Here is a 27250-nt window from a genome sequence, read left to right as displayed (position 1 = left end):
TAATAAATGCACACATAATGAAAAAGCATGCTTTTATTTTAGTTTACCTGCTGGCGATTTAATGCAATTCTTTATTAATTAAACAGATTAAAGCTACATAAAGTAGTCTGTTTAATAAGAGCAGGCGGTGCAGTGCTGTTATGTTTGTTTGTTTATTTGTCTGTTTGTTTGTTCGTTTGTTTGTTTGGCAATGAAGAGAGCAATAACACAACCGCTTTTTGGGATGATTGGATCAGTACTGAAGAAGAAATTTGTGTCCAGTTGACAGAATTACATTTTTTTTCTACTCTCAATGAGATCCAATCCTAGCAACATGGCTAGAGCTACAAGATTTGATCACTTGAGAGCTGCTACATCCTCTCATTTTGTGCAACGCTATCAAATTTCAACAAATAAATCTAACTGAAACAGGCAGTACAAAAGAATATAATATTTTTGCTGTTACTAACCTTTAAGACCTCCAGCTGTAGGAAGAGTGGGTTGATGAAGCAGAGTTTGCCCTGTCTGCCTCGGGTCATGTTCAGGTTCCAGTCCTGGTTCACACTCTTCAGACTGCTGCTTGTGGAGGGACCTTGCTCCACCGGGCCGTTCTGGACCTCCGAAGCATTTGGGGAACTCCAGAAATCTGCAAACACCAATAATGAACAGTAAAGCCTTGGAATAGAATCTAAATTTCAGTTGGTGCAATTATCAAATCACAAAAGCTGCAAATATTTAGCAGTGAACAAAACATCCTGTATTTTGATGCTTCTTGTTGTAGCCTCTCTGTCTGTATTAGATCTCAGCAAATATGTTTACATTCTCAATATAACTAATGCTCCTGGACTTGTTTACAATTGAAGAAAATCATACTTTTTCAAATACTGCTAGAAAAATCACTACTACTTTCTTCCAAAATTGGCTCCACCATCAACCCAAAACATGCCCCATAGGTTAAGTCCTGCAGCTAAGGCAGTCCTGATCAAGCCTAGCAACAAAATTATGGAGATAGATCCCCTGGTGCCCCATGTGCTGCCCACTGCTCCTGAAAGGATGAGAAAAATGCAGAGGAGAATTTCCCTACAGGGATAATAAAAGTAGCTGCCCTCATTGACTAAGATTACTTTTGTACCTGTTATTTATTTCCCTAAAAAACAGTCAATAAGTTTTGAGTATAAGGTACTACAGTTGGTTTGCACTATTGCTTTGCCTCAGAGAAGCCCATCTTAGATCATCCTTCAGCCCATTCAGACCCAATGACATTATGTTCAGACCATATGAAACTAGCAGAGGTGGGACCAAATTGTTGTTTTGCAAGTCTCAACTAAGTCTCAAGTCTTTGACCTCAAGTCAGAGTCAAGTCCCAAGTCAAATACAGCCAAGTCCAAGTCGAGTCTGGAGTCACTGTCCCAGAAGTCCAAGTCAAGTCCAAGTCGTCTGCTTTGAGCTTCAAGCCATTTCAAGTCTGTAAACCAAGCTTAGATTTTCGCAATTTATGACTTTTAAGATAAATTGTACCTATAAAGTCATACTATATTTACATGTGACTATTTATAGAGTATGTAAGAGTTGTAGAAATGCATTTTTTTTCATTTTTAAATGTCTTGACAAGATTGTAGTGTGAATCATTACAGTCAGAATAGAAAGAATTCAGATTTCAAAGTTCTTTTCAAGTCTTCTGAGTCTGAGTCAAGTCCCAAGCCACTAACCTTCAAGTCCAAGTCGAGTCCCAAGTCGTAGTCCATTTTATCAAGTCAAGTCTCAAGTCCTAAAAATAGTGATTCAAGTCTGACTCGAGTCTAAGTCACGACTTGCAAGTCCCCATCTCTGAAATCTAGTATATTATATTATATAGTCATATATAAAGTATGTTACACAACCAACTAGAATTTTGCATTATCTTAGATGTCTCCATAAAGTATTCACAGTCTACAGTTGTTTCAAGGTTTTTCGGTTGCAAAAGTGAAGCAGGAAAAAATAGTTCCCTGACCGGGAATCGAACCCGGGCCGCGGCGGTGAGAGCGCCGAATCCTAACCACTAGACCACCAGGGAGCGCTGTACAATCTCTGAAAAAACACCAAGTTTCTCTGACCACCTCAATACGTAGCTTACACGATTTAGCAGGTAAATATTGGTTATTATTTTGCAAGTAATTATTGTTAATTATAAAACAGGAAAGTGCACATTTCATCAGAGGGAATGCATGTTTTAACACGAGAAACAGCGCTTGTGTCTGTGCGTGGAGTTTTTGCAATAGTTTGATATTTAGCTAATAACGTACAAGCTAAAAATCGGAAATGTACCAAGAAAACGAGAGAAAACACATACAAAATTGGCAAACTAGGCTGAAAACATGCTATTAAGTTTAATCAACGTGTTATATTTATTATTAGCCTAATTAGTGCGTTAATGTTTGTACCTTGGCCCATGTGGGAGATGGCCTCCAGCTGTCTGTGTGTTGTGGCTTTGGCGATAGCGTCTGGGAGCTTCAGTGGAAACGGGAGCACATCTCTGAAACACACAACAATTCAACTATCCTTCAATATACAGGTCTACAGACAATAATCTTTCACCTGCCTCTGGTTCATAGACTGTATGCACTTTCCTTGGGTTACAGAGTCATTTATTATGATTTAGTGCACTCACTGTATGAATCAGCGCCAATTACTTTAATATATTTCTTATGCTTCAAGTGCCAAAGTTCATATTGGCAATATTTAGGCTAATGTATGTTCATTATGAAGCACTCAGTGGCTGAAAAATAACCCAGATGTAATGTTTCTTAGCCTAAATTAATAATAGGCTGCTCTCTACTACTAGACCATTACAATAATCTTTGGGTGTTATCTCCAGCTCTTCTCTTCTCCTGCTCTGTGCTGCACATAGACTGGTGCAGTAGCTATGCCATATGAGCTATACAAGGGTGATCAGATGTCCCTATTCACCCGGGATAGTCACAATTTTGAGCCCTGTGTCCCCCGTCCCAGGAGATTTATCCAAAGCCAGTGATTAGTCCTAGTTTTATGCAAGAAATGTCCCAGGTGTCCTTATTTTTGATCCTTGCCAGCAGTAAAGAGTGGCATAAATTGTCACCTGTTTAGGTAAAATACAAAAAACTGCTTAAAAATGATCAAAACGCAAAAAAAATTTGACTATACTGACTCACATTAGTGCTGAGTGCATAACAATTTTCCTTAATTACACACTCGTTTCACAATTTTATTATTACCCACCACCCCAAACTAGAGATGTTCCAGTTTTTTATTTTGAAAATCTGGTCACTCTATGCTATACACATACAAAACAACTATTTTCAGAAGTTAATATATAAGTTTGTATATTTGTCAGGTTTGTTTGTTTGTTTGTTTGAACCGGAGCTTTACCTGCTGATACAGTAGAAGGCCACCAGTCGACAGAGGTCGGGGAAGCTGAGTGCTGAGCTCTCCAAAGCAAAGGCTGTAAACACAAATAGATACAGCTTGAGAGAATGTGGGTAGCCTATAGTACATTTACATTTCATAGTGGAATAGTAGTAGAGCCATTTGATCCATTTGTGCAGTTCCAAAAACTCAGGTGAATGAATGAAAGCAGTGCCGCGTCTGGGATTCCCTCTTCATCTGGTGCCAAGATTTGACAGGACCTCTAGTCTGAACCTGCTATTTCTGTTTTAGGTTGATCGGGGAAAAAGAAACATCACAAAGAAACAAACACAGGAGGAATCCGCACATGGTCTGGGAATTGGCTCAAAGTGGTAAGAGTTCTAACCCCTGTGCCACCTAGGGATGTTAAGATTATTAGGTTAATTGATAATAAGGGTACTGGCAGTGTGACTAGCACTAAACTCACAATCCCTCTTTCTGTTTGGAGTTTGCATGTTCTCCCTGTGTCTGCATTGGCTTCCTCCAGGCACTCGACCATCAACCCAAAACATGCACAATAGGTAAAATCTTGCAGCTCCAGTAGTCCTGACCAAGCCTAGCTCAAGATGTGGGCATGAGTCCTTGAGCTCTGTACAAGAGGAAAAGTGATCTATTAGACATTGGGAATGAAATTACTAAACTTCATTTATGTCAATACTTGTGAATAACCATAATGTTTTGTATTGCATTTAGTCAGTTTTAATCGCAGTTATTTCTAATCGTGAGTGATCGAAAGGTCCGTTTTGAAATGTAACTATTTTTGTATTAAATGGCACTAATTTAAAGTCTCTGTTCAGAAATGTATCTGAAAGCCAATTCTATGATTCATTTTCTGTCATATCGCCCAGGCTTATACTCACAATAATGGCAGCACCAAGCTATAAGCAGCCCTGACAGAGAGCTGGCTGTTGTACTCACTGGAGTCCTCCTCACAGATGAAGCACTCTTTGACTGACGAGGCGCTTCTGTCCGATGTCACTCTCAAACACAGCACTTTCCTCTGGCTCGAGCTGCACTTACGAACCAAAAAGGTCTGAAACAAGAGACAGTTCTCACTTTACATATATGCATTTGTCTGATAATCATACTAGACAGTTCTTCATTCATATTGTTCATTCACTGCGGTCAAGCTCATGGTGATCTCCACAGGGGCAGATTGTTGGTGTGTGGCAGCTATACTGTGCCTTAAGCCATGTGGTGGTTAGTGCCCAATTAAATTTACTAAGTTATATTTTCTTGATTTCTTGTACTTGATTACTTTTTTTTTTCTTTTTGGAAAATTGTCCTTCTCTGAGTAGCTTTCACTTCAGACACCATATTACTCCAACTTAAGTATTATATTTTACAGTGTAACCGTACTCTTTCTAAAAGATTTGTCAAAAGCTTTATGTTGAGTATATTAAATTATTTGAACATTTAGTTTCCTTCATGGCCTCTCCAGGTATGATTTATCTCATCATTGAGTGATGAATCAGTTCATATTGCACATTTTAAGCACGTCTATATATATATATATATATATAACATTTCAGAGAAGAGTGAAGTATAAACTGATAAACTAAGACTAGACTCTCATGTCTGTAGAGGTCTAAAGTGTAAAACTACAAGGGCAGCAGGTATTATATATGTAATAAGAGATATCTTTCTGGAGATTTGTTATATTTGTAAAGGACATTATACTATCTAAATACAGTTATTGCATGCAATTGCCATTTGCGAATAGTTTTCATTCAATTGTAATTTAGATTTGCAGCTCTAGGACTCTATCTAACCCTGGAAACTACTCAATTAACTAATGTTTGTGCCTTAACCAATGTTACAATTGAATACATAAGGTACTTTACCAGACAAAAATTTTGACACACCATCTCATTCAGTGTTTTTTTTCTTTATGTTTACTACTTTTGACATTTTACATACAGAAGACATCCAAATATATGAAGTAAGAAATAAGGAATTATGTATGAGACTGTATGTCTAAACTTTTGACTGGTGTTGTTTAAACACATATGACCAGTCAAAAGTTTGGACACACCATCTCATTCAGTGTTTTTTTTTTTTCTACATTTTATATACAAATGGAAGACACGAAATATGTGACGCATGATATGTGGAATTATTTAGTAAAGAAAAAAAGTTAAATAGCGCTACTAAATATTTTTCAAGAAAGCAGACATTGGCATATATATGAAACACACATTTCTTTGTGACATAATGCCACGTATCTTACTTCATATATTTGATGTCTTCTGTATGTATATCAAACGTAAAAGCAGTAAACATATAGAAAAAAGTATTTTGTGAGAGATCCAACCTTTTGAAGGAATAATTTCAATGGGATAATTTCAATAACAGAACAAAAAAGCCTTTATCCCAGTATATTCCATAAATACACAATCCCATGTTAACAGATGCATTCATATTATGTTAAACAAACCATTTAACAGCGCTGACGCTAACGTGTGAACCGTAGTGTGAAATATTATCTTAAACATATGGACCATCAATTCATATGTACAGAAACAACAAAACAGATTCATACTGCTATGGCAACAATATTGGGCCAAACATGTCTTCCTCAGGCAAAACTTATCATCATTTAACAGAAGGTTTTCTTGTATTCTGTGGCTGTATTTATTGTTAGCTGTTTATCAAAATGTTACAACGTGCTTTACAGGGCCTATATTACACTATTTTATGACCTGTGTGATAATGTTTCCTCATCAAAAACATACCTAGAGTTGTGGTTTGTTTGATTCACACACATAATCCTGCATATTTAGGTGCTAAGTTCTTCTCTCAAACAGAAAAAAAAAATGTTATGATGTTGTGTGATAATACAGGAAGTGCTCCACTAAGTTTTTAAACTCCATACAGCTCCACCAGAATCATATGGAGGATTTCAGCCCTGGAATTGCCAATCTCAGTTGAACTAAGGGTAAAAGGTAGCTGTCCACCCATTTATCCATCCATCCATTTTCTTCCACTTATCCGGGGCCAGGTCATGGGGGCAGCAGTCTAAGCAAGGACTCCCAGACTTCCTCCTCTCAATGTGAAGGAGCAGCGGCTCTACTCTGAGCTCCTCCTGTGTGACTGAGCTTGTCACCCTATTTCTAAGGGAGCGCCCAGTCACTCATTTTGGCCGCTTGTATCTGTGATCTTGTCCTTTTGGTCATTACCCAAAGCTCATGACCATAAGTGAGGGCAGGAACATTGATTGAACAGTAAATCAAGAGCTTCAACTTTCGGCTCAGCTCTCTCTTGACCCCAATGGTCCGATACAGCGACCACATCACTCCTGACGCTGCACCGAGATACTTGAACTCCTCCACTTGAGACAAGGACTCTCCCCCCACCCGGAGAGGGCAAGCTACCTTTTTCCGGTCCAGAACCATGGCCTCAGCCTTGGAGGTCATGCAGAAGGAGCAGTTTACTGCCATTTCATGACATCATAAGGTGGAACAGAGCATTTTGAGCTTTGGAGATGTAGACAGACTAATAATAAAGCATTACTGAAACATGTGCTAAAGAAACAAAACCCAGCTCAATCTATGTTTTGAGGAGGTAACAACATTCAGTCATGGCTTAAAGCTCACAAGACATGACTTTGTGTTATTGGACCATACATATTTTCTGTCGGGTGCTCCGTCACCTGCTCGTTTCCAAGGAGATTTAATTACTTTACATTTGTATTCATTCTGCATTTATCCAGTCAGTTGTTTTTATTTTCCAAAAATACTTTGAAAAACATGTATTCATACTCTGTGCAGGCCTTCCTCTTAACAGATCTGAGCTTTATTTTGACGTGGTGGGTTACCTGCTTGTCTCCATGGAGATAAATATGTTTAAAGCCATGCTATGGAACAAGCAAAACAATAACTTAACTCCATAGAGATAAGCAGGTGTACTTCATCTCCCTCCACCAAGAAAGTTACATAGTACACCTTTAATATATTGCATATATTACTTCAAGTATGTGTTTACTTGTTGAACTTTTGATGCTGTAGTAGCAAAATGCATTTTAACATGTCTTTAAACATATTTATTGTTATAATTATCTGGCCCCAGTTTGAGTCAGTACTTTTCCATTGAAACTGGCATTCCTCTGTCAGGTGCATCCGCTCACTGTCCAGTCCTCCACTCATTATTTATGTCATGATGACCTGTGTACATACCTTTGTACTGCCCGTATGAAACCCAGTGTGGGACTGCCCCATGCTCTCTCTCTCCTTCTTCTACCTGATCTTTTATCTTCTCTATTTGCTCTTTCTCTTGCAAGAGAATAAACACCACAAACACAATTGTTTGACTCAAGATCTCTATTTCGTTCTCACCCAAATATTTCCACAGCAGTGCTCGCTGTGTAGTGCTTATGAAATAGTCAAAATGCATTCAAAACAAACATTGTCATCATCAGCTCAGTCATATGTAGGTGATTTGTGTTTGGTCTGACCCCCACAGGCTCCCGTAGCAGGATGTAAACAGCAGACTCCTGGTTGAGTGCGAGCTGCAGCCACACGGGGTGAGTGAGGAGCAGTCGGTCCAGGACACTGAAGACCCTGTGTGAGGCTCTGGCACTGCCCCCCTCCTGCATCTGTCAAAACAACAAACAACAAGGTCAGTAAACACATGATACATAACACTTACTGTTTATTTAAACCAGGGCAGATTTAAAGAGACACAATGTGGAATGATTAGAGAATAGAGAAAACTGGATCCCAGCTGGCAGGTGCGACCACAGCGGCAATTTCTCAGTGACTACAAAGGATATTTTTCAGATTTTACAAATTTTTTCAATTTCTAGTATAGTGTTGATAGTGTTATCTAGTATAGTATTATAGTGTTCCAGTGTAATAGGGGATCAATCAAGCTACAGACACTCAACAAATTATTTAAATTCATAAAGGTGCACTATAACTTTTCTGAAGGAGGGTCCACAACCCCCTTGTCTCCATGGAGATATTTTTGCATGGGATATTGTATTAAATTGAGGTGTGGTGATTTTTTTCAGTTTTTTCGGACTATTAGGCGCACTTAAAATCCTTTATTTTCTCAAAAATGCGCCTTATAATTGGGTGCGCCTTATGTATTAATTCTGGTTGTGATTACTGACCTCTAACTGATTTTATGTGGTACACAGCGCTCAAAAATCTGTCAAAATGTTTTAGTTCGACTTTGGTAAACTACGAAGCCACACCGCTCGATTGATTGTTTTGGTAGTTTGGAAGTTTTGTTTCTGTAAAATGTAAACAAATGTGTGCAAAGCTGCATTAAACACATTATTACTCAATGTATATTTGAGTCCTCCTCATAACAACAAAAAAAAACTTAAATTATCCACCCACATTCACCTGGGCTAAGAGATCAGTCTCAAGTGTCGTCCGTTTGTTTCTCTCTTGTAATCTGCAGCGCATTATGTGTGAAAATAGATGAGATAATTCAGTATTTTTTATATTTCACGTTATAATCCAGTGCACCTTATAGTCTGAAAAATATGTTACAGTGAACGGACTTGCCTTTCCACATATCTGACCTATAATTTGGCCTGATGGAACAACCTGCTTCTAAATCAATAACATCTCCATGGAGACAAGCAGAAGGTGGACCCTCCAACAGAAAGTTACTTAGTGAACCTTTAAACGAGTCTTCCTGATTGAAATATAACTCATACAAAACACATTTGGGCTCTTTTGGGTTAACAATGAAACAGATGGACCCAAAAATCCAAAGCTTCTGATATTCACCAGATTTCAAACTAGAATCTGATTATTCAAATTTTGGTGGGAGCATTTGAATTCATGAATGACTGAACAGTTGACTGAAAAGTTATTTAATACATCTTTAACTGCATCTCTTCATCATTCATACTAGTAGTGCTGTCTTGATAAAAACTGAAATTAAAATATAGCAGTGTAAAAATACTATACTCAAAATGTATGTTCGTTTTCACTGTCAGGAAATTTCTGAATTAAAACATCCCTTTAATCAAAACTAACATGCAATTTTACACAAAAAATAACAGTGCAGATCACAATTGTAGCACACATTTGGAGTGATAAGATTCTTTCACATTTTAACACTGTTTTTGGACCCTTTCACGCAACATTACACACCACAGAGCAGAACAACATGCTCTGTCCGGAGTGGTACAACCTGCTCCCTCTTCACAGCCACAAAATACTCGTTGTTACACAGAGATTTACTGTGATGACAAAGACAACACTGCATAATCTAATCTAGAACCGCTGACCTGTTTAATACCATCAGAAGTAGGAGTGTCAAAATAATCAATAATCAGATACTAATACGAACTGAACTGAACTGAAGAAGCAGCTTGGATGAACTGCGAAGTGTTTTCAGCCTAACTAAACGTTTGTCCAGTTGACAAATTGAATTTCTCCTGTGCCACAGATACTAATCAATACTGAACTAGAATCAAAGCTAGATACTCATTTGACCAAGTATTCATTCTAAAAAGGCTGTCTGTTTATAGGATGTGCTATATAAACAGGGCTGGGTATCGTTATGAAGTTGCTGATACGATACATACCTCAATACATAAGCCACGATATGATATATATCTCGATACAGTGCACTTTTGATTCAATACAATATATTTCAAATCGATTCTATACGATTCAATAAACATAAAGGCTAAATGATGACTGTGATACTAAAATCCAGCCATCCATTTTCTTCCACTTATCTGGGCCTGGGTCACAAGGCAACAGTCTAAGCAGGGACTCCCAGACTTCCTTCACCCCAAACATGTCCTCCAGCTCCTCCAGAGGGACCCCGGGGTGTTCCCAGGCCAGCCGAGAGACATAGTCCCTCCAGCGTGTCCTGGGTCTTCCCTGGGGCCTCCTCCTGGTGGGACATGCCCAGAACACCTCCCGAGGAAGGCACCCAGGAGGCATCTGGAACAGATGCCCGAGCCACCTCAACTGGCTCCTCTTGACGTGGAGCTTCTCCCGTCTGACTGAGCTCCTCACCCTATCTCTATCTATTAAGGGTGTGATACTAAAAGCCTTTGTTAAACCACTTCTTGTGCAAAGTGAATATGAAACACAAACATTTTAATCATCAAAACAGTGAAAATGTCAAATGTGTCGCATAAATGGGTTTCCTTCCTCTAAACAAGCAACAAAACTGTAGCTTTGTAATGAATTCAGTAAAATATAAAAAAAATACTCAATATATCAATACAACAGCCCACAATATCAATATTGTATTAGGCGATATGATATATCAATATTTCGATATTTTTGCACACCTATATATAAAAATAAACTGGACTGGACATTGACGGGACAGAAATATACCGTACCTTTCCTGAATAAGGTTTCCTGAATAAGGTACTTTAAAATGATCTTGAGCTGTATCAGAAAAAGTGTAAGAGCACATAGACTAGTATCCGGCCATGGACCACTGTGGAACCTACTTGGATGACGAAGGGATTACACAGATATAAGACCACATGGTAATATAAAAGACAGTATTAATGTTGAAGATTTAATGTTGAAAATGACATTCTATAGTCTAAAGAGTGTGTTTTATTTTCATAATGACATCGAGTCTATCCCTTTAGTATCGTGACAGCACTAGTGAGAAGTGCAGTATATCTGTTATTGTTCGTGAAAACATATAAGCCTCTATTGTGGGACATATAAAGCCTCTCTTAAATTGAAGATATTTTTGTCAATGAGGTCTGCTTTGTGCCCACTCAAAATTCTTGCTTGTTTTCACAAAATTATAAGTTTTTCAGGCCTAAAAATATTTTCTGAAATAACAATATTGTGTCGTACAACATACATTCATACGCAGACCATTCATTTCGCTGTTAGTTTCTTTAAAAATTTAATCCGCGCTCTTTTGTGGACTGTTTATTATTGGTGATTTTGTTAGTGAAGTTTTTGTGAAAGATGGGCTTCCTTTCTCATCATGTTCAGAAAAATAAATATTTCCACAGGGCCCTGAGTTGAGCTAACACAAGAATATTTCCAGATGCACTACTGGCTGATAGCGGAGGACACCATGGTATTATATCCAATACCATGACGTTAAATGATTTTATCTCAAAAAGGTGAGAAAAGTTACTGATACCAAAAAACATGCAGAAAACATCCTTGATTTATCAAAACTAGGGCTTTCAGATTAATCACTTCCTAATTGAAAAAAGTGGAATTTGGACCCAATTAGAAAATCACAAAGGCTGCAATTTTTTAATTATCGTAAAAATTGTATGATTCTGCAACTGCTAACCCTGTAGTTTAGATCTGTACAAACATGTTCAGAAATGTGATTCTTGTATTAGTTTGTCACTTCATATTTCATTGTCTCTGCCTCTGTCTCTTTGTCAATTCTTCTGGATGCGTTTAAAATGTGAACTATGAACAGAATCCTATTATTAAAACATAAATTGTAAATCTAATTGAAATCACACTGCTGCCAGAGAAACTGCAAATCAATATTTTCACAAATCATTCAGTCCAACTAGCCACTGCTCGACTGACTCTTACATTATACTCTCTTGGGGAAACAACAAAATAAACTCATTCACTACAGTCCCTGATAAAAGTCTTGTCGCTTATCCATTTTGTAGAAACAAAAGCTTATAACCTGACTTTAAATTAATCGATTGGTTTTAGAAATGTCTCATATGAAAGCTAAAACCCTCCCAAATTATGCTCAATATACTAAAATAAATTTGCTTCACTGAAGAAAGATTGATCATTTAATGAACACAGAAAGGTCAGATTTTGACAAGACAAAAGTCTTGTCGCCTTGTCATATGATGCACCCAATTCTAGATTACAGCCTCACCTGTGATCAGTTACTGATCAGTCAGTTAGTGTTTGTGTATAAAAAACCCCAGGAACCCCAGCCCTTCACATCAACTGCAACTTGACCTCTGACAACATGCCTAAGATCCACCCTGAGACCAAAGCGTTAATTATCAAGAGACTGAAGACCAGATCCACTGCTGAGGTGGTTGACACCTTCATTGTGTCTCAGCGTCAAGTACAAAGAATAAGAAAAAGATCTGAAATGACTGGAGATGTTTTTGACAAGCCCAGGTCTGGCAGACCCCGCAAGACAACTGCTCGGGAGGACCGTTTGTTGATTCGAAAATCCAAGGCCAGCCCCTTTTCCACTGCAGCAGACTCCACCAGGCCTGGTCACCTCAAGTCCCTGTGTCAACCTGAACAGTTTGTAGAATTCTGTCTCGAAATGGCCTCCATGGTCGAATCAGTGCACAGAAACCAGCACTAAACAAAAGGCAATTAAAAAACCGTGTGGCATCTGCCAAGGCCCACAGCCTGCTAAAAGGATGGACACTGGAAAAGTGGCAGAAGGTGGATTTCTCAGATGAATCCTCAGCTGAATTACATCACAGCCGCTGCAAATATTGCAGGAGACCTACTGGAGCCCGCATGGATCCAAGATTCACCCAGAAAACAGTTAAATTTGGTGGTGGAAAAATCATGTTCTGGGGATACATCCAGTATGGGGGTGTGCGAGACATTTGCAGGGTGGAAGGCAATATCAATAACCTAAAATATCAAGAAGTATTAACTACCTCTTACATTCCCAACCATAAAAGGGGTCAAATTTTGCAGCAGGATGGTGCTCCATCGCATACTTCTATCTCTACATCAAGTTTCTCAAGGTGAAGAAGATCAAGGTGCTCCAGGACTGGCCAGCCCAGTCACCAGACATGAACATTATTGAGCATGTCTGGGGTAGAATGAAAGAGGAAGCATGGAAGGTAAAACCAAAGAATCTTGATGAACTCTGGGAGGCATGTAAGACGCTTTCTTTGCTATTCCTGATGACTTCATCAACAAATTGTATGAATCACTGTTGAACCGCATGGATGCATCCTTCAAGCTCATGGAAGTCATACAAGATATTAAATATGGATCTCACAGCACCACTACTTAATTCACTGATGTTATGCAACATATTTTTGTATTTGAAGTAAATTATTTGTTGAATTTTCTGTAGGCGACAAAACTTTTGTCTTGCCAAAATCTGACCTTTCTGGGTTCATTAAATTATCAATCTTTCTTCAGTGAAGCAAATTTATTTTAGTATATTGAGCATAATTTGGGAGGGTTTTAGCTTTCATATGAGACATTTCTAAAACCAGTTGATTAATTTAAAGTCAGGTTATAAGCATTTGTTTCTACAAAATAGATAAGCGACAAGACTTTTGTCAGGGACTGTAGAATAAAGTCATGTGTCTCAGCTTTATCTGACGTTAAACCTCGCTTATCCATAGTTTAGGTCCATTATTGATCTAGATTAGACCAGGTCGTGCTCGGAAAAACTTTTATTATTGTTTTATTTTTTTATTAAAACCCAAATCCCATGCACCAAAGGTAAAAGTACTTGGGCTAAGGTAGTCCTGACCAAGTCTAGCTGAAGATCATGGAGATGGCACTGTTCTGTACTACTACTACTGAGGCTACAATCAGACTGCAGGGCTTAATGCTCAATTCGGATTTTTTTGGTGAAACCTGATTTATTTGTGAGGTCGTTCACGTTTCCAGTTCAGTTCAATTTGTATGTGATCTCCAGTGTGAACTTTAAATGCCCCAAAAGTGTCCCGCATGCTCATTAGAGTACATGGCGACGTCACACACAGCGAGCATGTTCAGTGTTTACGGAAGTCACCTAAACATGGACGCGAGCAATGAGCACCTGGAGATTTTAAAGTTGCTGTAGTACCGGAGTCATAACATGTACAGCTTATTTGTTTTTTAAGGAGGAGATTGAGAAGGAGAAGGACGAGGGTTTTGGCCGTGGCGTTTTGTGGGGCAGTGGCAGCAACGTCCGTAGAAAGGAACATGTGAGTGCGGAGTCGCAGCCAAGAGTGGTGGGATTGCGATGTGCTTCGCTCACATGGAGTTCATACACAATTTTTGTATGATGAGAAGAACTTTTGTGTACATTTGTGAGCTGCATTTGTGACGTGTAGGTGGGTTGAATGCGACCTGGCCGTTCAGACTGAGGTCGCATGTCAAAAGATCGGATATGTATCAGTTTTAAGAGCACATATCCAAGTGTCCTGGGTCACATTTGAGAAAATCGGATCTGTGTTGTTCAGACTGTCATTAAAAGATCAGATACAGGTCGCATAGGGGCCAAAAAATTTGATTTGGGTCACTTCAGGCTGCAGTCTGAACATAGCCTGAGAGACTGCCCAAGCAGCACTGGTCGAAGGATGGGTCAAATGCAAAGGATGAATCACAAGGGGTCAGTGAAGTTTACCTTACTTTATTTATTCACTGTTTTCTCTACTCAAAGTCATTTTCCAGTACAGTTCAGAGTCGCAGTACTGAGCCGTGGTGCAGGTGGTGTCCAGTGTGTGGTGTGTGTGCACATAGGCTGAGGTGGGTGTGTTAATGACTGCGTGTCAGCCAGAGCAAAGAGAAAATTTGAAAATGTCACAGGAGAGAAGTCGACCTCAGAGTGAACATCGTGACAATCTTTCACTGTTTAAACCTCCCCATTACCTCAACGCTTTCTCTCATTCAATACAAACATATCATGCCAATGCTCACCAAATATATTCTACAATAAATGTGCACTATGTAACATTTCTGGCGGAATATCCATCAGCTGATATGTTATTTCTTTAAAAATATTTGTTAACTTGAAGACAGGCAGGTGATGTTACTAGGCAAGTTCGTTGGAAAGGTATTTTTTAAAAGATTTTTTGAGCAATAACACCTGTAATGTGATGTAATGTAAATGTGATTAATGCCATACCTTGGAACATTTAAGCATACTGATATTTAATCAGGAAATGATCTGCCAGACAAACTATAGGAACGTGTGAGTTATTATATCATGTTAAAAAGAGCAACATGAGTTAATGATGCAGAACGGCAAAAATTAACTTGGAAAATCCACCTCTCTCCTCCTCCTCCTCCTCTCTGTCTCTTTCTTCTTTTCTTTCGCTCTTCCTTCGCTCTTTCTATGGCTACCTCTTCTCTCCTCTCTTTTCTATCTCAGTCTCTCACTCTTCCCTCTTCATCTCTCTCTCCATCTCTCAGTCTTTCTTTGCCCCTGCGGTCTTTTGCTTCTTTATTTCTCTCTCCCCTCGTGACCCCATTTTCTTCTCTCTGCCCTCCTCTGCCTCTCTATCTCTCTCTTCTTTTTTTTCTCTCTTCCTCCTCTCTTTCTATGGCTACCCCCTCTCTTCTCTTCTCTTCTCTTCTCTTCTCTCTTTCACTCTTCCCTCTTCATTTCATTCTCCAACTCTCAGTCTTTCTTTGCCCTGTCCCTCTTTTACTTCTCTGTTTCTCTCTCTTCTCTCTCCCTTCGTAAACCCATCTTTCTTCTCTCCTCTCTCCTCCTCCTGTCTGCCTCTCTCTTCTTTTCCTTCTCTCTTCCTTCTCTCTTTCCAAGGATATCAGCTCTCTCCTTTTCTCTCCTCTCTCTCTCTTCTATCTCAATCTCTCTCTCACTCTCCCCTCTTTATTTCCCTCTCCCTCTCTCAGTCTTTCTTTGCTCATTCGCTTCCCTTTTTCTCACTTTTCTCTCTCTATCCATAACCCCATCTTTCTTCTCTCCTCCCTCCTTCTTTTTCTCTGTCTTCTTTTCGTTCTCTCTTCATCCTCTCTTTCTATGGCTACTTCCTCTCTCCTATTCTCTTCTCTCCTCTCTCTCCCTCCTCTTCCGCTCTGTCTCTTCTTTCTTTTCTCTGTATCTCCTCTCTTTTGATGGCTACCAACTCTCTCCTCTTCTCTCTCTCTCTCTCTCTCTCTCTCTCTTCATCTCTCTCTCTCCATCTCTTCTTCCTGTTTCTCTCTCTTCTCTCTTCCTCCGTAAACCCATCTTTCTTTTCTCCTCCCTTCTCCTCTTTTTCTTTTTCTTATTTTCTTTTCTCTCTTCCTCCTCTCTTTCTATGGCTACCCCCTCTCTCCTCTCCTCTCCTCTCCTCTCCTCTCTCTCTCTCTTCTATGCCAGTCTCTCTCACTCTCCCCTCTTCATCTCTCTCTCCATTTCTCAGTCTTTTTTTGCCCCTGCCCCTCTTTCACCTCCATATTTCTCTCTTCTCTCTCCCCTCCCTAACCCCATATTTTTCTCCTCTTCTCCCTCCTCCTTCCTCCTCTGTCTCTCTCTTCTTTTCCTTCTCTCTTCCTCCTTTCTTTCTATGACTACCCCCTCTCTCCTCTCTCTCCATCTCCCAGTCTTTCTTCACCCCTGCCCCTCTTTCACTCCCCTAAGTCTTCTCTCTCTCTCTTCTCTCTCCCTCCATAACCCCATCTTTCTTCTCTCCTTTTCTCCGTCCTCTCGTTCCCTCTCTCGTTCCCTGTGTGGGTTGAGGACCGAACGGAGCAGCAGATGGTTGCCTTGACGACGGGCCTACACAAACGTCCTACCAGGCATTTCCCACTCCGCTCCACACAAACCTGGGTCTGAGGATTTTATGCCCGTTTTTGTTACTTTATCCATAAAAATGTAACTACATCAATACTGATTCAATACAGTAATAATAATCAGTAATCAGTATACTTTGCAATAGGCTCATGTGTGTTGAGTTTAGTAAAATACAGCCTATGCATGGGTTGTGAAGTGATGAAAATTTGGGACAAAATTTTCAAAATGTTGGTCCAGAGTAGGGCTGGGTATCATTAAGAAGTTGCTGATACGATACATACCTTGATACATAGGCCACGATATGTTTTCCGGTACAGTGCACTTTCGATTCAGTACGATTCGATATGATATATTTCAAATCGATTTAGTATGGTTTACTGAAAAAAGGCAAAATCATGGCTGTGATATTAAAAGTCTGCTAAGTCCACTAAGTTTGTGCAAAGTTAATATGAAAATCACCCATTTTACTCAAAACAGTGAAAATGTCAATTCAATTTCAACTTCAACTCTTACACAAAAGAAGTTAGTAAAATACACCAAAAATTACTTTTGGAGATATATCGATGCAGCAGTCCACCACATTGATACTCTGGTTACGTTTACACTGAAACGAATGACCATATCACTGTATCGGAAACGATTTGCGTCCAGACACATCGTTTCTGTGTCTGCAATCAAAGATTTCCCTCCACCCAGTAACACAAAACCGCCTGAAACACTGGTCAGGCTGGCGTCATGTCATCACATCGTCACAACGTCACGTGGGCGGTAAAACAAGGAAGTGGAGCACCGTGTCTGAAGTTGCAGCAGCCAGTTTTGAGCCAAGGAAGATGGCAAGCGAGAGAGCAGAGACATCCAAGGTTGTTCCTCGTTTTCCATAGCAAGTAGTTCTAGCTCTGCTGTTTCCCGTTTGTCTATGGTTTGTTTAAACTGTTCCGCAATAGCGTCACATGATTGAAGTCATAAACCCAGCGAATCAGGAAGGCACAAGTCACAGTGACGTAGTCTAATAAGGACGGCAACTGGAGCTCCTACATCAGCGTTTTCAGGCGTCCACACAGGGCCAGATCAGATCTGTACTCAGATGAATTTGTGGAAGTTGGCGGCACCAGATTGTTCCATCTCTGGGTTAGTGTGGATGAACACTGCATCTGCAATGTAAACGACTTGAATACTATACTAGTGTGGATGGGGCCTATGTCATCAATATTTCAATATTTTTGTGCAACCCTTATCCAGAGTCCTCAAAATGGCCTCAAAAGTCCTCAAATGTAAATATTAAGATATACTGAAGTAATATACATACCATATTCATGTTCAGATTGTCAATAGAGAACGAAAGCTCATATTTTTATTGATGACTTATAAATTTAAATAAAAAATCTCCGCTCATAAAGAGGGAATTAATATCACTCAGAATTTGAGTTTATAAATTTCATTCAGCTTCGAACATTTGAGGAAATTTTGAAATGTTAACAGATTGTGGATAAACTCGCTTGTGAGCTGCGCCAAAACACACCAAAAAACGTTTGCTATTCATATCTCAAATATTCGAGACCAAGTTTTGTCCCTTCTTTTTTGCACAATATCCTTAATCAGAACTGGACCTGATCTGCAGTGGTCCAAAGTTATTCCTCACTTACCTTAAGCGTTCCATGCATCCTAATTATTCACCACGATGAGTTATAAGCACTTTACCCAACTTCAGAGACCAGAGTAGAACAACTAGCATGCTCTTGTGCACTTCCTGATTCTCAGACAATAAAAACGCTCGACAGTACACAGGACTGGACTTGCAGAGGGGCAATTTTGGGGTTGGTAAAATGCACTTTAAAGGTTCTCTAAAGGTTTAACTTTTTGATTGGGGGTCTGTCACCTCCTTGTTTCCATGGATATGTCATTGCTGTGCTGGAAATGTCCCACAGTATGACATTAAACAGCTCTACTTTACATTTATTCAATTACAGGTGGTTTTATAGCTCAAAAATACTTAGAAAAATAGGCATTCTGACTGTGAGTAGGGTCGCCTCTCCACAGATCTGACCTCTAACCATGAAGATAGAAAGGTTTAATACCATACTGTGAAACAAATGCACCTTTAACCATGAGAAAAAGTGGTAAATTATTTTTCTGCCTCACAAAACAAATGGAAAAACCCAGTGCTGCACCCTATTAGAGCTCAACTTTAGATTGTTTCATACAACAATACTGACAGTTTTTTTTCTTACATCTTTCCTCACCTCCTGACACGCATTATATAAGTCACTTTCTCTCCACTCCTTTTGCTCTCACTCCTCTGCTCTCCCTCTTTTCACCCATCTCACTCTTTCGTTCTCCCCCTCTTTCACTCTCTGCCCAATCTCTTCTCTTTTTTCTCACTCTCCCTCTGCTTTTTTCTCAATTTTCCCTGTTTCCTCCTGTTCATCTCCTGCTCACCATCTCCCTCTTTTTCTTTCTTCCCTTCATATTTTATCTCTCCTTTCCTCTCTCTCTTGTTCTGTGTCTCTCTCCTCCTCCTATCTCTCCGTCTTCCTCTTTTTCTCTTTCATTCTAGCTTTCTGCCCTCCCTTTCCAACCCCACTCTCTTCCCGTTCTCTCTCTCTCTCGTTCTGTGTGCCTCTCTCCTTCATCCCTCTGTCCTCTCTCTCTATCTTCCTCCTTCTCTCTCTCAGTAGAACCTATAGCAATGTGTGGTAAACTGTATTTAAGTGCATTCAAATGGAGGACGTATCATCGTTCTTGGTGTTATGAAAAGTGCTGTTGGCAGTGAAAAAGGCGAAGTGAAGTTGTGACTGACGACAGTGGACTTTTTTAGATCCAGGATTTATTCTTGGCACCGCTGTATTTCTCCTTAATCCAACTGCAGTCACTTTATGTCTTTATACAAGCTGTGGAGTGCTCATTATCTGCAGGAATAAATAACAGGAAATAACAAGGAATGTGAGTTTAGATGGATTACTTACTAATGTACATTTATTACTGTCGCCATTTTAAAATTCTTGATGCTCAACGTACTCAATTTTGATGTCACTGTTAAAAAAAAATTGGTGGATTGGTGCAGCATCGGCAGTGATGCGGTCGCTGTATCAGACCGTTGTGGTTAAGTGGGAGCAGAACCAAATGGCAAATGGTCATGAGGTTATGTGGTAATGACCAAAAAGGGTGAGATCGTGGATATAATCGGTCAAAATGAGTTTCTGGGCGCTCCCTTAGAGATAGGGTGAGGAGCTTGGTCACACGGGAGGAGCTTAGAGTCAAGCCACTGCTCCTCCACGTCGAGGGGGGCCAGTTGAGGTGGCTCGAGCATGCCTCAGATGACTCCTGGGTGCTTCCCTCGGGAGGTGTTCCGAGGCATGTCACATCGGGTGTAGGAAGTCCCAGGACACGCTGGAGGGACTATGTCTCTCTGCTGGCCTGAAAACGCCTTGAGGTCCCCTTGGAGGAGCTGGAGGAAATGTCTGGGTGAAGGAACTCTGGGAGTCCCTGCTTAGACTGCTGCCCCCTGACTTCCCCGGATGATTTGAAGAAAATGGATGGATATTAAAAAAACAAACAAACAAACAAAAAAAACCCCAAAAACTCTTATTTGATGGAAGTTGATTTATAAATGAACATAAGGAGATATTTCTGCAAATTGGTGGTTCATTTTACACTTCAGTCAAGATGTAAAACCTTAAAGATGCACTGTGTAACTAGAGACAAGCAGGTGACAGGCCTTCCACCAGACAAGTTACCAAGCACCTTTAAGATGAAAGACTCTCTCCTCAATTTCTCAAACTAAATTTTTAAAGGAAAAATGAAAGGAAAGAAGGGGGGAAGTTAAAGAAAATGCCTTTAAGCTTGTAGTAATGAAAGGAAATGGTGAAAATAATATTAGTTAAGTATAGTGACTAAAAGTGTATATTAAAAAATGGACCAGTATATAAATATATGGGGGCCTGGCAGTATGGTTATGCTGCATTACCACCTTACTTTTGATTTATTTAATTAAATTTGTATGGTGTGTGTTTTTATGTTTATTATTGTATTTTGTTAAATGTTATACAAGCTCAAACATTCCCTGTATTTGACCTATCCTTGAATACCTCTGAGGCAACCATCTCCTAATTCTACCTGTCTCAAGATCTGGAGATGGGTTTATTGCTTCTGACAAGTTTCCCCAGACGAAACTGAAGGATGGGTCAAATACAGAGACACTCAGCTACTACTGTGCTGTTTTGCTGAGTCATTTTTGCAGTAAAAACAAACGAAAGGTGATACTGGACGCTGAAGCTATAATTTTCCTTGTCTATCTAATGTCTCTGCAGTGTGACCGGCGCTTTGACCCTGAGACCTGAGCTCAGAAGAGACATTTTGAGCTCTGCCTTACATAAAACACAAACACATACTCACTCACACACACTTATATAATTCCCTCCGAAACTCTCAAATACAAAAACACTGAACTCTGACGATAACGCGATGAAAGCCGGAGTGGAAATTAGGCTTTGGTATAAAAATCCGAATTTGGCCTGGAGCTCCACAGTTCAAGCAGCCAGACAGATGAGACAAGAGAATAACAAAAGATCTGACACAGTGTTTAGCACCTGAAGGCAAAATTGCAAAACGGCAAGAGCTACAGTAAAATGACTCGAATTCAGAACTGAATTTTTACAATAGATCTAATTACTTTTGATTTGTTGACTGGTTTATTTACACATACAGTAAGCAGATTATGAAACTTGTCTACTGAGGAGTGTGCTACCTGCTTCTTTCTGTGGAAATGATATTGCTCTGCCTGGAATGCTCCACAATATGGAATTAAACTTAGCTATCCTGCATTTTGTATAAGCAAACTTGACTTTTCATAGATCTGACCTGTAAAATGGCCTTGTGGCATCACCATCTGATCAGACATGTAGAAACAGGTGAATAATAGACAAACTAAATACAGTAAATCCATCAAAAAGTAGCAATAGTAGCAATAATATTTTGAAGGTGGGACATCATTGCAACACAAACAACCCCTAGTTATAATAGTAAACCAAGAGCAAAGTCCTATATTACACAAAATTTACTCCTGTGCTCTTTAAGTCATGTTAGAACGGTGTTACCTCCTTCAAAAAGACCTGGAGTTGTGTTTTGTTGCATTCACACATGTTTGAGTAACACTTTATTATTAGTTTGTCTACATCTCTACGGTAAACAGGGTTCTCACAGTCATGGAAATCCTGGAAAAGTCATGGAAATTGAAAATGTCATTTTCTAAGCCTGGAAAAATAATGGAATTTTAATATCTCTTTCACGCAACTCCATCATTCTGTTAAGTTATCATTAGTTTATTCTGATTATTTCTGAACATACGCACCTTTTTTAAAAAAAGGAGACGACAATAAATGCACTGACAGAATTTTGAATGTTAAAAAACTATAATCCCAAACCATAAGGTGAGTGGACAGAGTTAACACTTCAGATTTTGTCCTAAAAGTATGATCAATTCTACACATGTAGGTGCCGTAAAGTCATGTAAATAAAGCCACTTTAGGTCATGAAAAAGCTATGGAAAAGTTTTGAAATTTTGTCAGTGAAAAAGAGTGGAAACCCTGAGTAAAGCTCAAAATGCTCTGTTCCACTTTGTGATGTCATGTAGTGACAGTTTTCAAGTTAACAGCTACCTTTTGTCTTGTAGAAATTGGCTGAAAATATCCAGATGATTCGAGTGAAAGTGTCTGGAGCTTTAAAAAGCATGGTGGAGCACTTCCTGTATGACCACATGACATCATAAAGTGGAACAGAGTGTTTTCAGTTTGAGAGAAGAACTAAATATGCAGAGGTTGGGTGTTAAACATGTGTGAATGAAACAAACCCACCTGGTGTGTTTGTGATGAGGAAACAACATTATAACAGATCAGAAAATAGCATAATATAGGCTCTTTAATATATGCCTTTATGCTTTCAAGCTCTGTTTCAGTCTGTTTTGGATCTTTCTTTTTCTGTGTGCAGGAAGTAGCTTGAAAGAGAGACAGAGAGTGAGTGAGCTTGGGCTATGTCTTGTCTGAAAGTGTTATGACAAGACGTAGCAGCTGTCCGTGGGGAGTTGTAGCGAAAGTCCAAATTTACTGAGTCGTGGTTGTCGTGGGAGACAGACGGACTCGGGGGGATCAGTCTGACTAAAGGAGAGATGGTTTAAGAGCCAGGGACCAGCGGGACACCACACCTGCTGTTTACGGGTCTATTTGAGAAAGACAATGCACAACTTAGAGAAACAGATAGCTTTAAATATGAGGGATATTTTTTACTCGCTGAAATCTGCCAATGTGTTAATTAAACCAGGCATTGTTAGATCCATTGTGTTTTCTTTCTTAATAGTTTCTTTAAAGCATTCTAACTGTTGTGACGATACTGAAATTTGGGCATATACTAGTCGTTGTGCTCTTATACTTGTTCTGATACAGCTCAAGATCATTCTAAATCTATTGAGGAAAGGTTCATATCTGCGCTAATAATGTGACTAAAGGCCGCCACACACTACAGGAGATTTTGCCAGATTTTGGCTGTGATTTGCTTCTCCCCAAGTTCAGGGAGGCGTGACCCAACTTTGTGTCTTTGTGTCCTCATGTGTGCAGTGTTTTTGTGACTCTGAGCTGCCCTGTCAGATCAAAACCTCTAAACATCAGCAACACTATGATAACAGCCAATAAAACAGAGAGTCAGGGGAGACAGAGGCACAAAATACAAACTCGGGATATAGCGAAAATAATGAGAAGTCTTTATTACTCACCTCTGGTAAAGTGTTAAATTTAAAGTGCAGCATCTCATCCACATTATCCATAAAAACTGTCCTTTGCAAATAATGAACACAGTCCACAAAAACACTCTTTTAATCCAGTTTGAGATGTTCTTTAAAAGTAAAAAGGCAAGAGTAGTTCCTCACATGTGTCTGTTTACATCCACACAGCACACAAATCGAGAAGAAGCTGAAGCTGCAGATTAGCAATAGTGACTCTACTTCCTGTGAACTTAATCGCCAATCTTTTATGTTTTAAAAATCATATATCCGAAATATTGCACCACATTTCACAAATAATGATAACACATTTTTGATTTGTATCTAAACTAGAAGTGCAGTGCTCTGATCTTTTGAACACTGAAGAGTCTCAAAGCGAGTCATTTTACTGTAGACAGGAAACAGCAGACACATGGTGCTCTCTTAACTTTAAGTCTCATTAGATTCTCCTCGTGTCTGTGTTGTGTGCTTTTTGTTGCACATTTTAAAATCGTTTAAGACCAAAAAATCCTGTGGTGTATGGCGACCTTGAGGATGTTTTTATAACTCAAAAATACCTCCAAAAACACTGAGTGCCAGCTCATCTCTCCGCACTGCACTTGCCATAGTTCTGTCGCCAGCTTGTTTAATGCCATACTGTGGAACATTCTAGGCAAAGCAATAACATGAATAGAAGCAGAATGGAAAGTTACACATTGAACCTTAAGAGTAAAATGCTGGGATAAGAATTTAACCTGTTTGAATTAGGGTTGTCTAAAGCCCTATTTGTATAGGATTAGTATGACCTGTGGACCTTTGGTGATTTGTAGTAATTGTGGAGAATGCCTGAGATCTTAATTCCATGCGAATGCGCCATGTCTGTAATTTGTAAAGTAAAAATTACGCCACAAATTACCGACTATATTTCACCAAACACAGACGTCCCAGTGTTTGTTGTTGTAATTGCGCACCTTTTCTATCTCTTTCTTTTCCTGCATTCTTTTCTCTTTCAATCTCTGTGTCATTGTCAGTAAAATAGAGTAATTTACGGACTTCGCTTATCCCTTGCGAATGCGCTGCACGTAACAGAGGTGGGGCGGTAATTAGCAGATTACCACATGTCCCCAGGTTGTACTTATCCCTTGTGAATAGGCTCAAAGCAATCAAAAAACAGATATGAATCGATACTAAAACCATATCCTAACACTAGCAGAAATGAGCCTTTCCCAAACAGCTTTAAGATGATCTTGAGCTGTATCAGAATAACTGTAAGAGCACAAAATACACACCCACGGACCACTATGAATATATGGTCACGTGATAATATATATAAGAAAGAAAAAGCTAAATAAAGACTATTTTTTTTATATTCCTCATTATCAACATCGAGTTTGAGAATTCAGTATTGTGACAGCACTGGTTTGGATACAATAAAGAAACTACATAGTCAAGAGAAAGAGATTCAGTAAGGCAACACAATGGACAATACTAACAGGCTTTGTCAACAGGTGCAGTTGGCCGTGTTGAACTGAGGAGGAAGTGAAGCAAATCTCTGTGTAACTGGACCCTTTTGTTTTTATCCATTCAACTATCACACGTCACATATTATTAACGTCATACATCTGTTGGTATTTTAGAAATCATGATGAATGTTCAAAAACAATGGTTAGGTGTTGTGGGACAGACCAGTCACAGCAGCTGAGTGTCAGATGGAAAACGCCACAGTACAGTTGGTCCACCCACTGTCACCAGCCAATGAGAAATGTGGCGCCCCCTAGTGAGTAACCCTGGTATTAAAGTGCCTACGACAGGTTAGATTACTCCCTGACTGTATTCAGGTGAGTTTCAAACCTAGAGAGACTTTGAATAATTTGAGAGGAAGTGGAGTGTATTAAAAATAATAATAATAATAATAAGACCAGGACTAACACCAAAAGTAAATGTATATCAGTTTGAAGAGTAGGTCTATGGAACAGTTTGGATGACAGGTTAAAAGGATCAACATCAATTAAGGCATTAAAAAACAAACAAACAAACAAAAAAATACATTCTTATCACATAGAGAGACAATAAGATAATAATTTAGAGTCTGTACGCTACAGAAGCAGGTTAGTGTATAGGATAAATGTTGATGATTTTGAAGGAAAAATATTTTTTTTAGGTGTAGGAAATGGAACAGAGTTTACTCAAAAGAACTGCTGTACTGAACTCATGAGTACTGTTGTTTTTGTATTTAAGATTTTTGCTAAAACATTCACACTTGTTTTCCCAATTTGACAATTTTTTAGGTTAAAATTTTTACCTCCTATTTGGGATTCCCATAAAGCTAAAGTTCTCTAATGTAAACAGAAATTACTATCGGACAAATAAAAATATAACAAACAATTTTTTTGGGAAAACATGTTTTAAGTATCAGAAAAATTGTGTTTCTTGTAAATTGTGCTTTCTTCTTCCTGTAATTTTTAACATATATATTTTTTTTACTTTTCTTTGCTAATTGCTTGATTGGTGTAAAACTGCCAAAATTAGGAATGATAAAAATCTGACATACACATGTTAAACTGACCTGAAGTACATTAGGTTTCTAATGTTATATATGAAGGAAAGGTTGGAGTCAGAATATTATAGAGTTTAACCAATGGGAACCAAATATCAGGTCAAATCAACTTCAGTCTTCGATGATGTCGGTTTAATTAGTGTATGTCATTAACACTTAATTAGACAAAACGCTGATGTAGAGCTTTGTTTTGGTAATACTATTTGTATCACTGTTGAATGAATGGTAAAGGTGCATAGATATTATTGTATGCCTTGAATGTTCCACAGTATGACATTCAGTTCATACATTTTAAGTCGATTTTATTCCTCACTGAAGAAGACACTTTCTCCACAGATTTAACCTGTAACTTGGCCTGATGTTGTCCCATCCTTGTCTTCGTAGAGGTGAATTTAAAGCACCTATATTACGGTATTTTCTAGTCTTTATTATAAAGTTTCCTCATCATAAACATTGTGCTTTTCCAAAATTCACAGATTATTAATACAAAACCTGGAGATTTAGGCTGAATTTTGTTTCAAATTAGAAACACTTTGTTCCATCCTGTGATGTGGGAAGTACAGGAAGATTAATTTGAGGTTACTAATATAAAAGTACAACTAAGAGACATTTTAAGCAGATATAATAAAGTTATCTGGATAAAATGTCAAAAGAGCTTTCGATCAGTTGAGCATTAAACTTTTTGGAAGAAGCAGCCGCAGTATTTAGAGTTTGTACTAGACTGAGAGAGGACAGTGTACCGTACTTCCATACTGTCGGCTCCCTGCCTGAAAATCAACAATCTTTTCAGAGACAGAAGGAGAGGCGGCAAACTAGACAATATTTTCCATAAACAAAAAGTTGATAGCTAAAACTTCTCTATCTTCCACTATTCCTTCTTTAGACCTCCACCAATAACTGTAGTTTAATACCAGTTTAGATCTATGCTCAGCTGTCCAGCCATTACAAATCTCCTTCGTCAAATGTATTAAAGAGCCCATATTACAATATTTTCTGATCTATGCTATAATATTGCTAAGTTGTGTTTTGTTTTATTCAACATAACAAGGCTTAAATCTTCCACGAGTCAATTTTTCACAATATAGGACCTTCAAATTCCTTAAACTTTCATCCTGATTCGAAGTTGTTGCCCAAAAATACAGTATTACAGTACA

The 27250-nt window shown here is 38.9% G+C and overlaps 1 protein-coding gene and 1 non-coding gene across 2 annotated transcripts in view; both read right to left on the bottom strand.

The window, feature by feature from the left end:
• rin1b (Ras and Rab interactor 1b) overlaps positions 1 to 27250 on the bottom strand; it is a 64684-nt gene that overhangs the window by 17043 nt on the left and 20391 nt on the right. Inside the window, exons 3-7 of the mRNA XM_055156821.1 lie at positions 7853 to 7993; positions 4318 to 4432; positions 3364 to 3436; positions 2400 to 2491; positions 450 to 625 (exon numbers count right to left, since the gene is read on the bottom strand). Coding sequence (XP_055012796.1) covers positions 450 to 625; positions 2400 to 2491; positions 3364 to 3436; positions 4318 to 4432; positions 7853 to 7993 — 597 coding nt within the window. The remainder of the gene's footprint in view (positions 1 to 449; positions 626 to 2399; positions 2492 to 3363; positions 3437 to 4317; positions 4433 to 7852; positions 7994 to 27250) is intronic.
• On the bottom strand, positions 1961 to 2032 carry trnae-cuc (transfer RNA glutamic acid (anticodon CUC)). Its single transcript has one exon. It is a non-coding gene; the product is annotated as a tRNA-Glu (tRNA).

The sequence above is a fragment of the Boleophthalmus pectinirostris genome, unplaced genomic scaffold, assembly GCF_026225935.1.
Source record: "Boleophthalmus pectinirostris isolate CB_2022bp ecotype Guang Dong unplaced genomic scaffold, ASM2622593v1 HiC_scaffold_20, whole genome shotgun sequence".
Lineage (NCBI taxonomy): Eukaryota > Metazoa > Chordata > Actinopteri > Gobiiformes > Gobiidae > Boleophthalmus > Boleophthalmus pectinirostris.
Note: the sequence above shows the minus strand (reverse complement) of the source record. Positions and strands in the feature narration are given on the sequence as shown.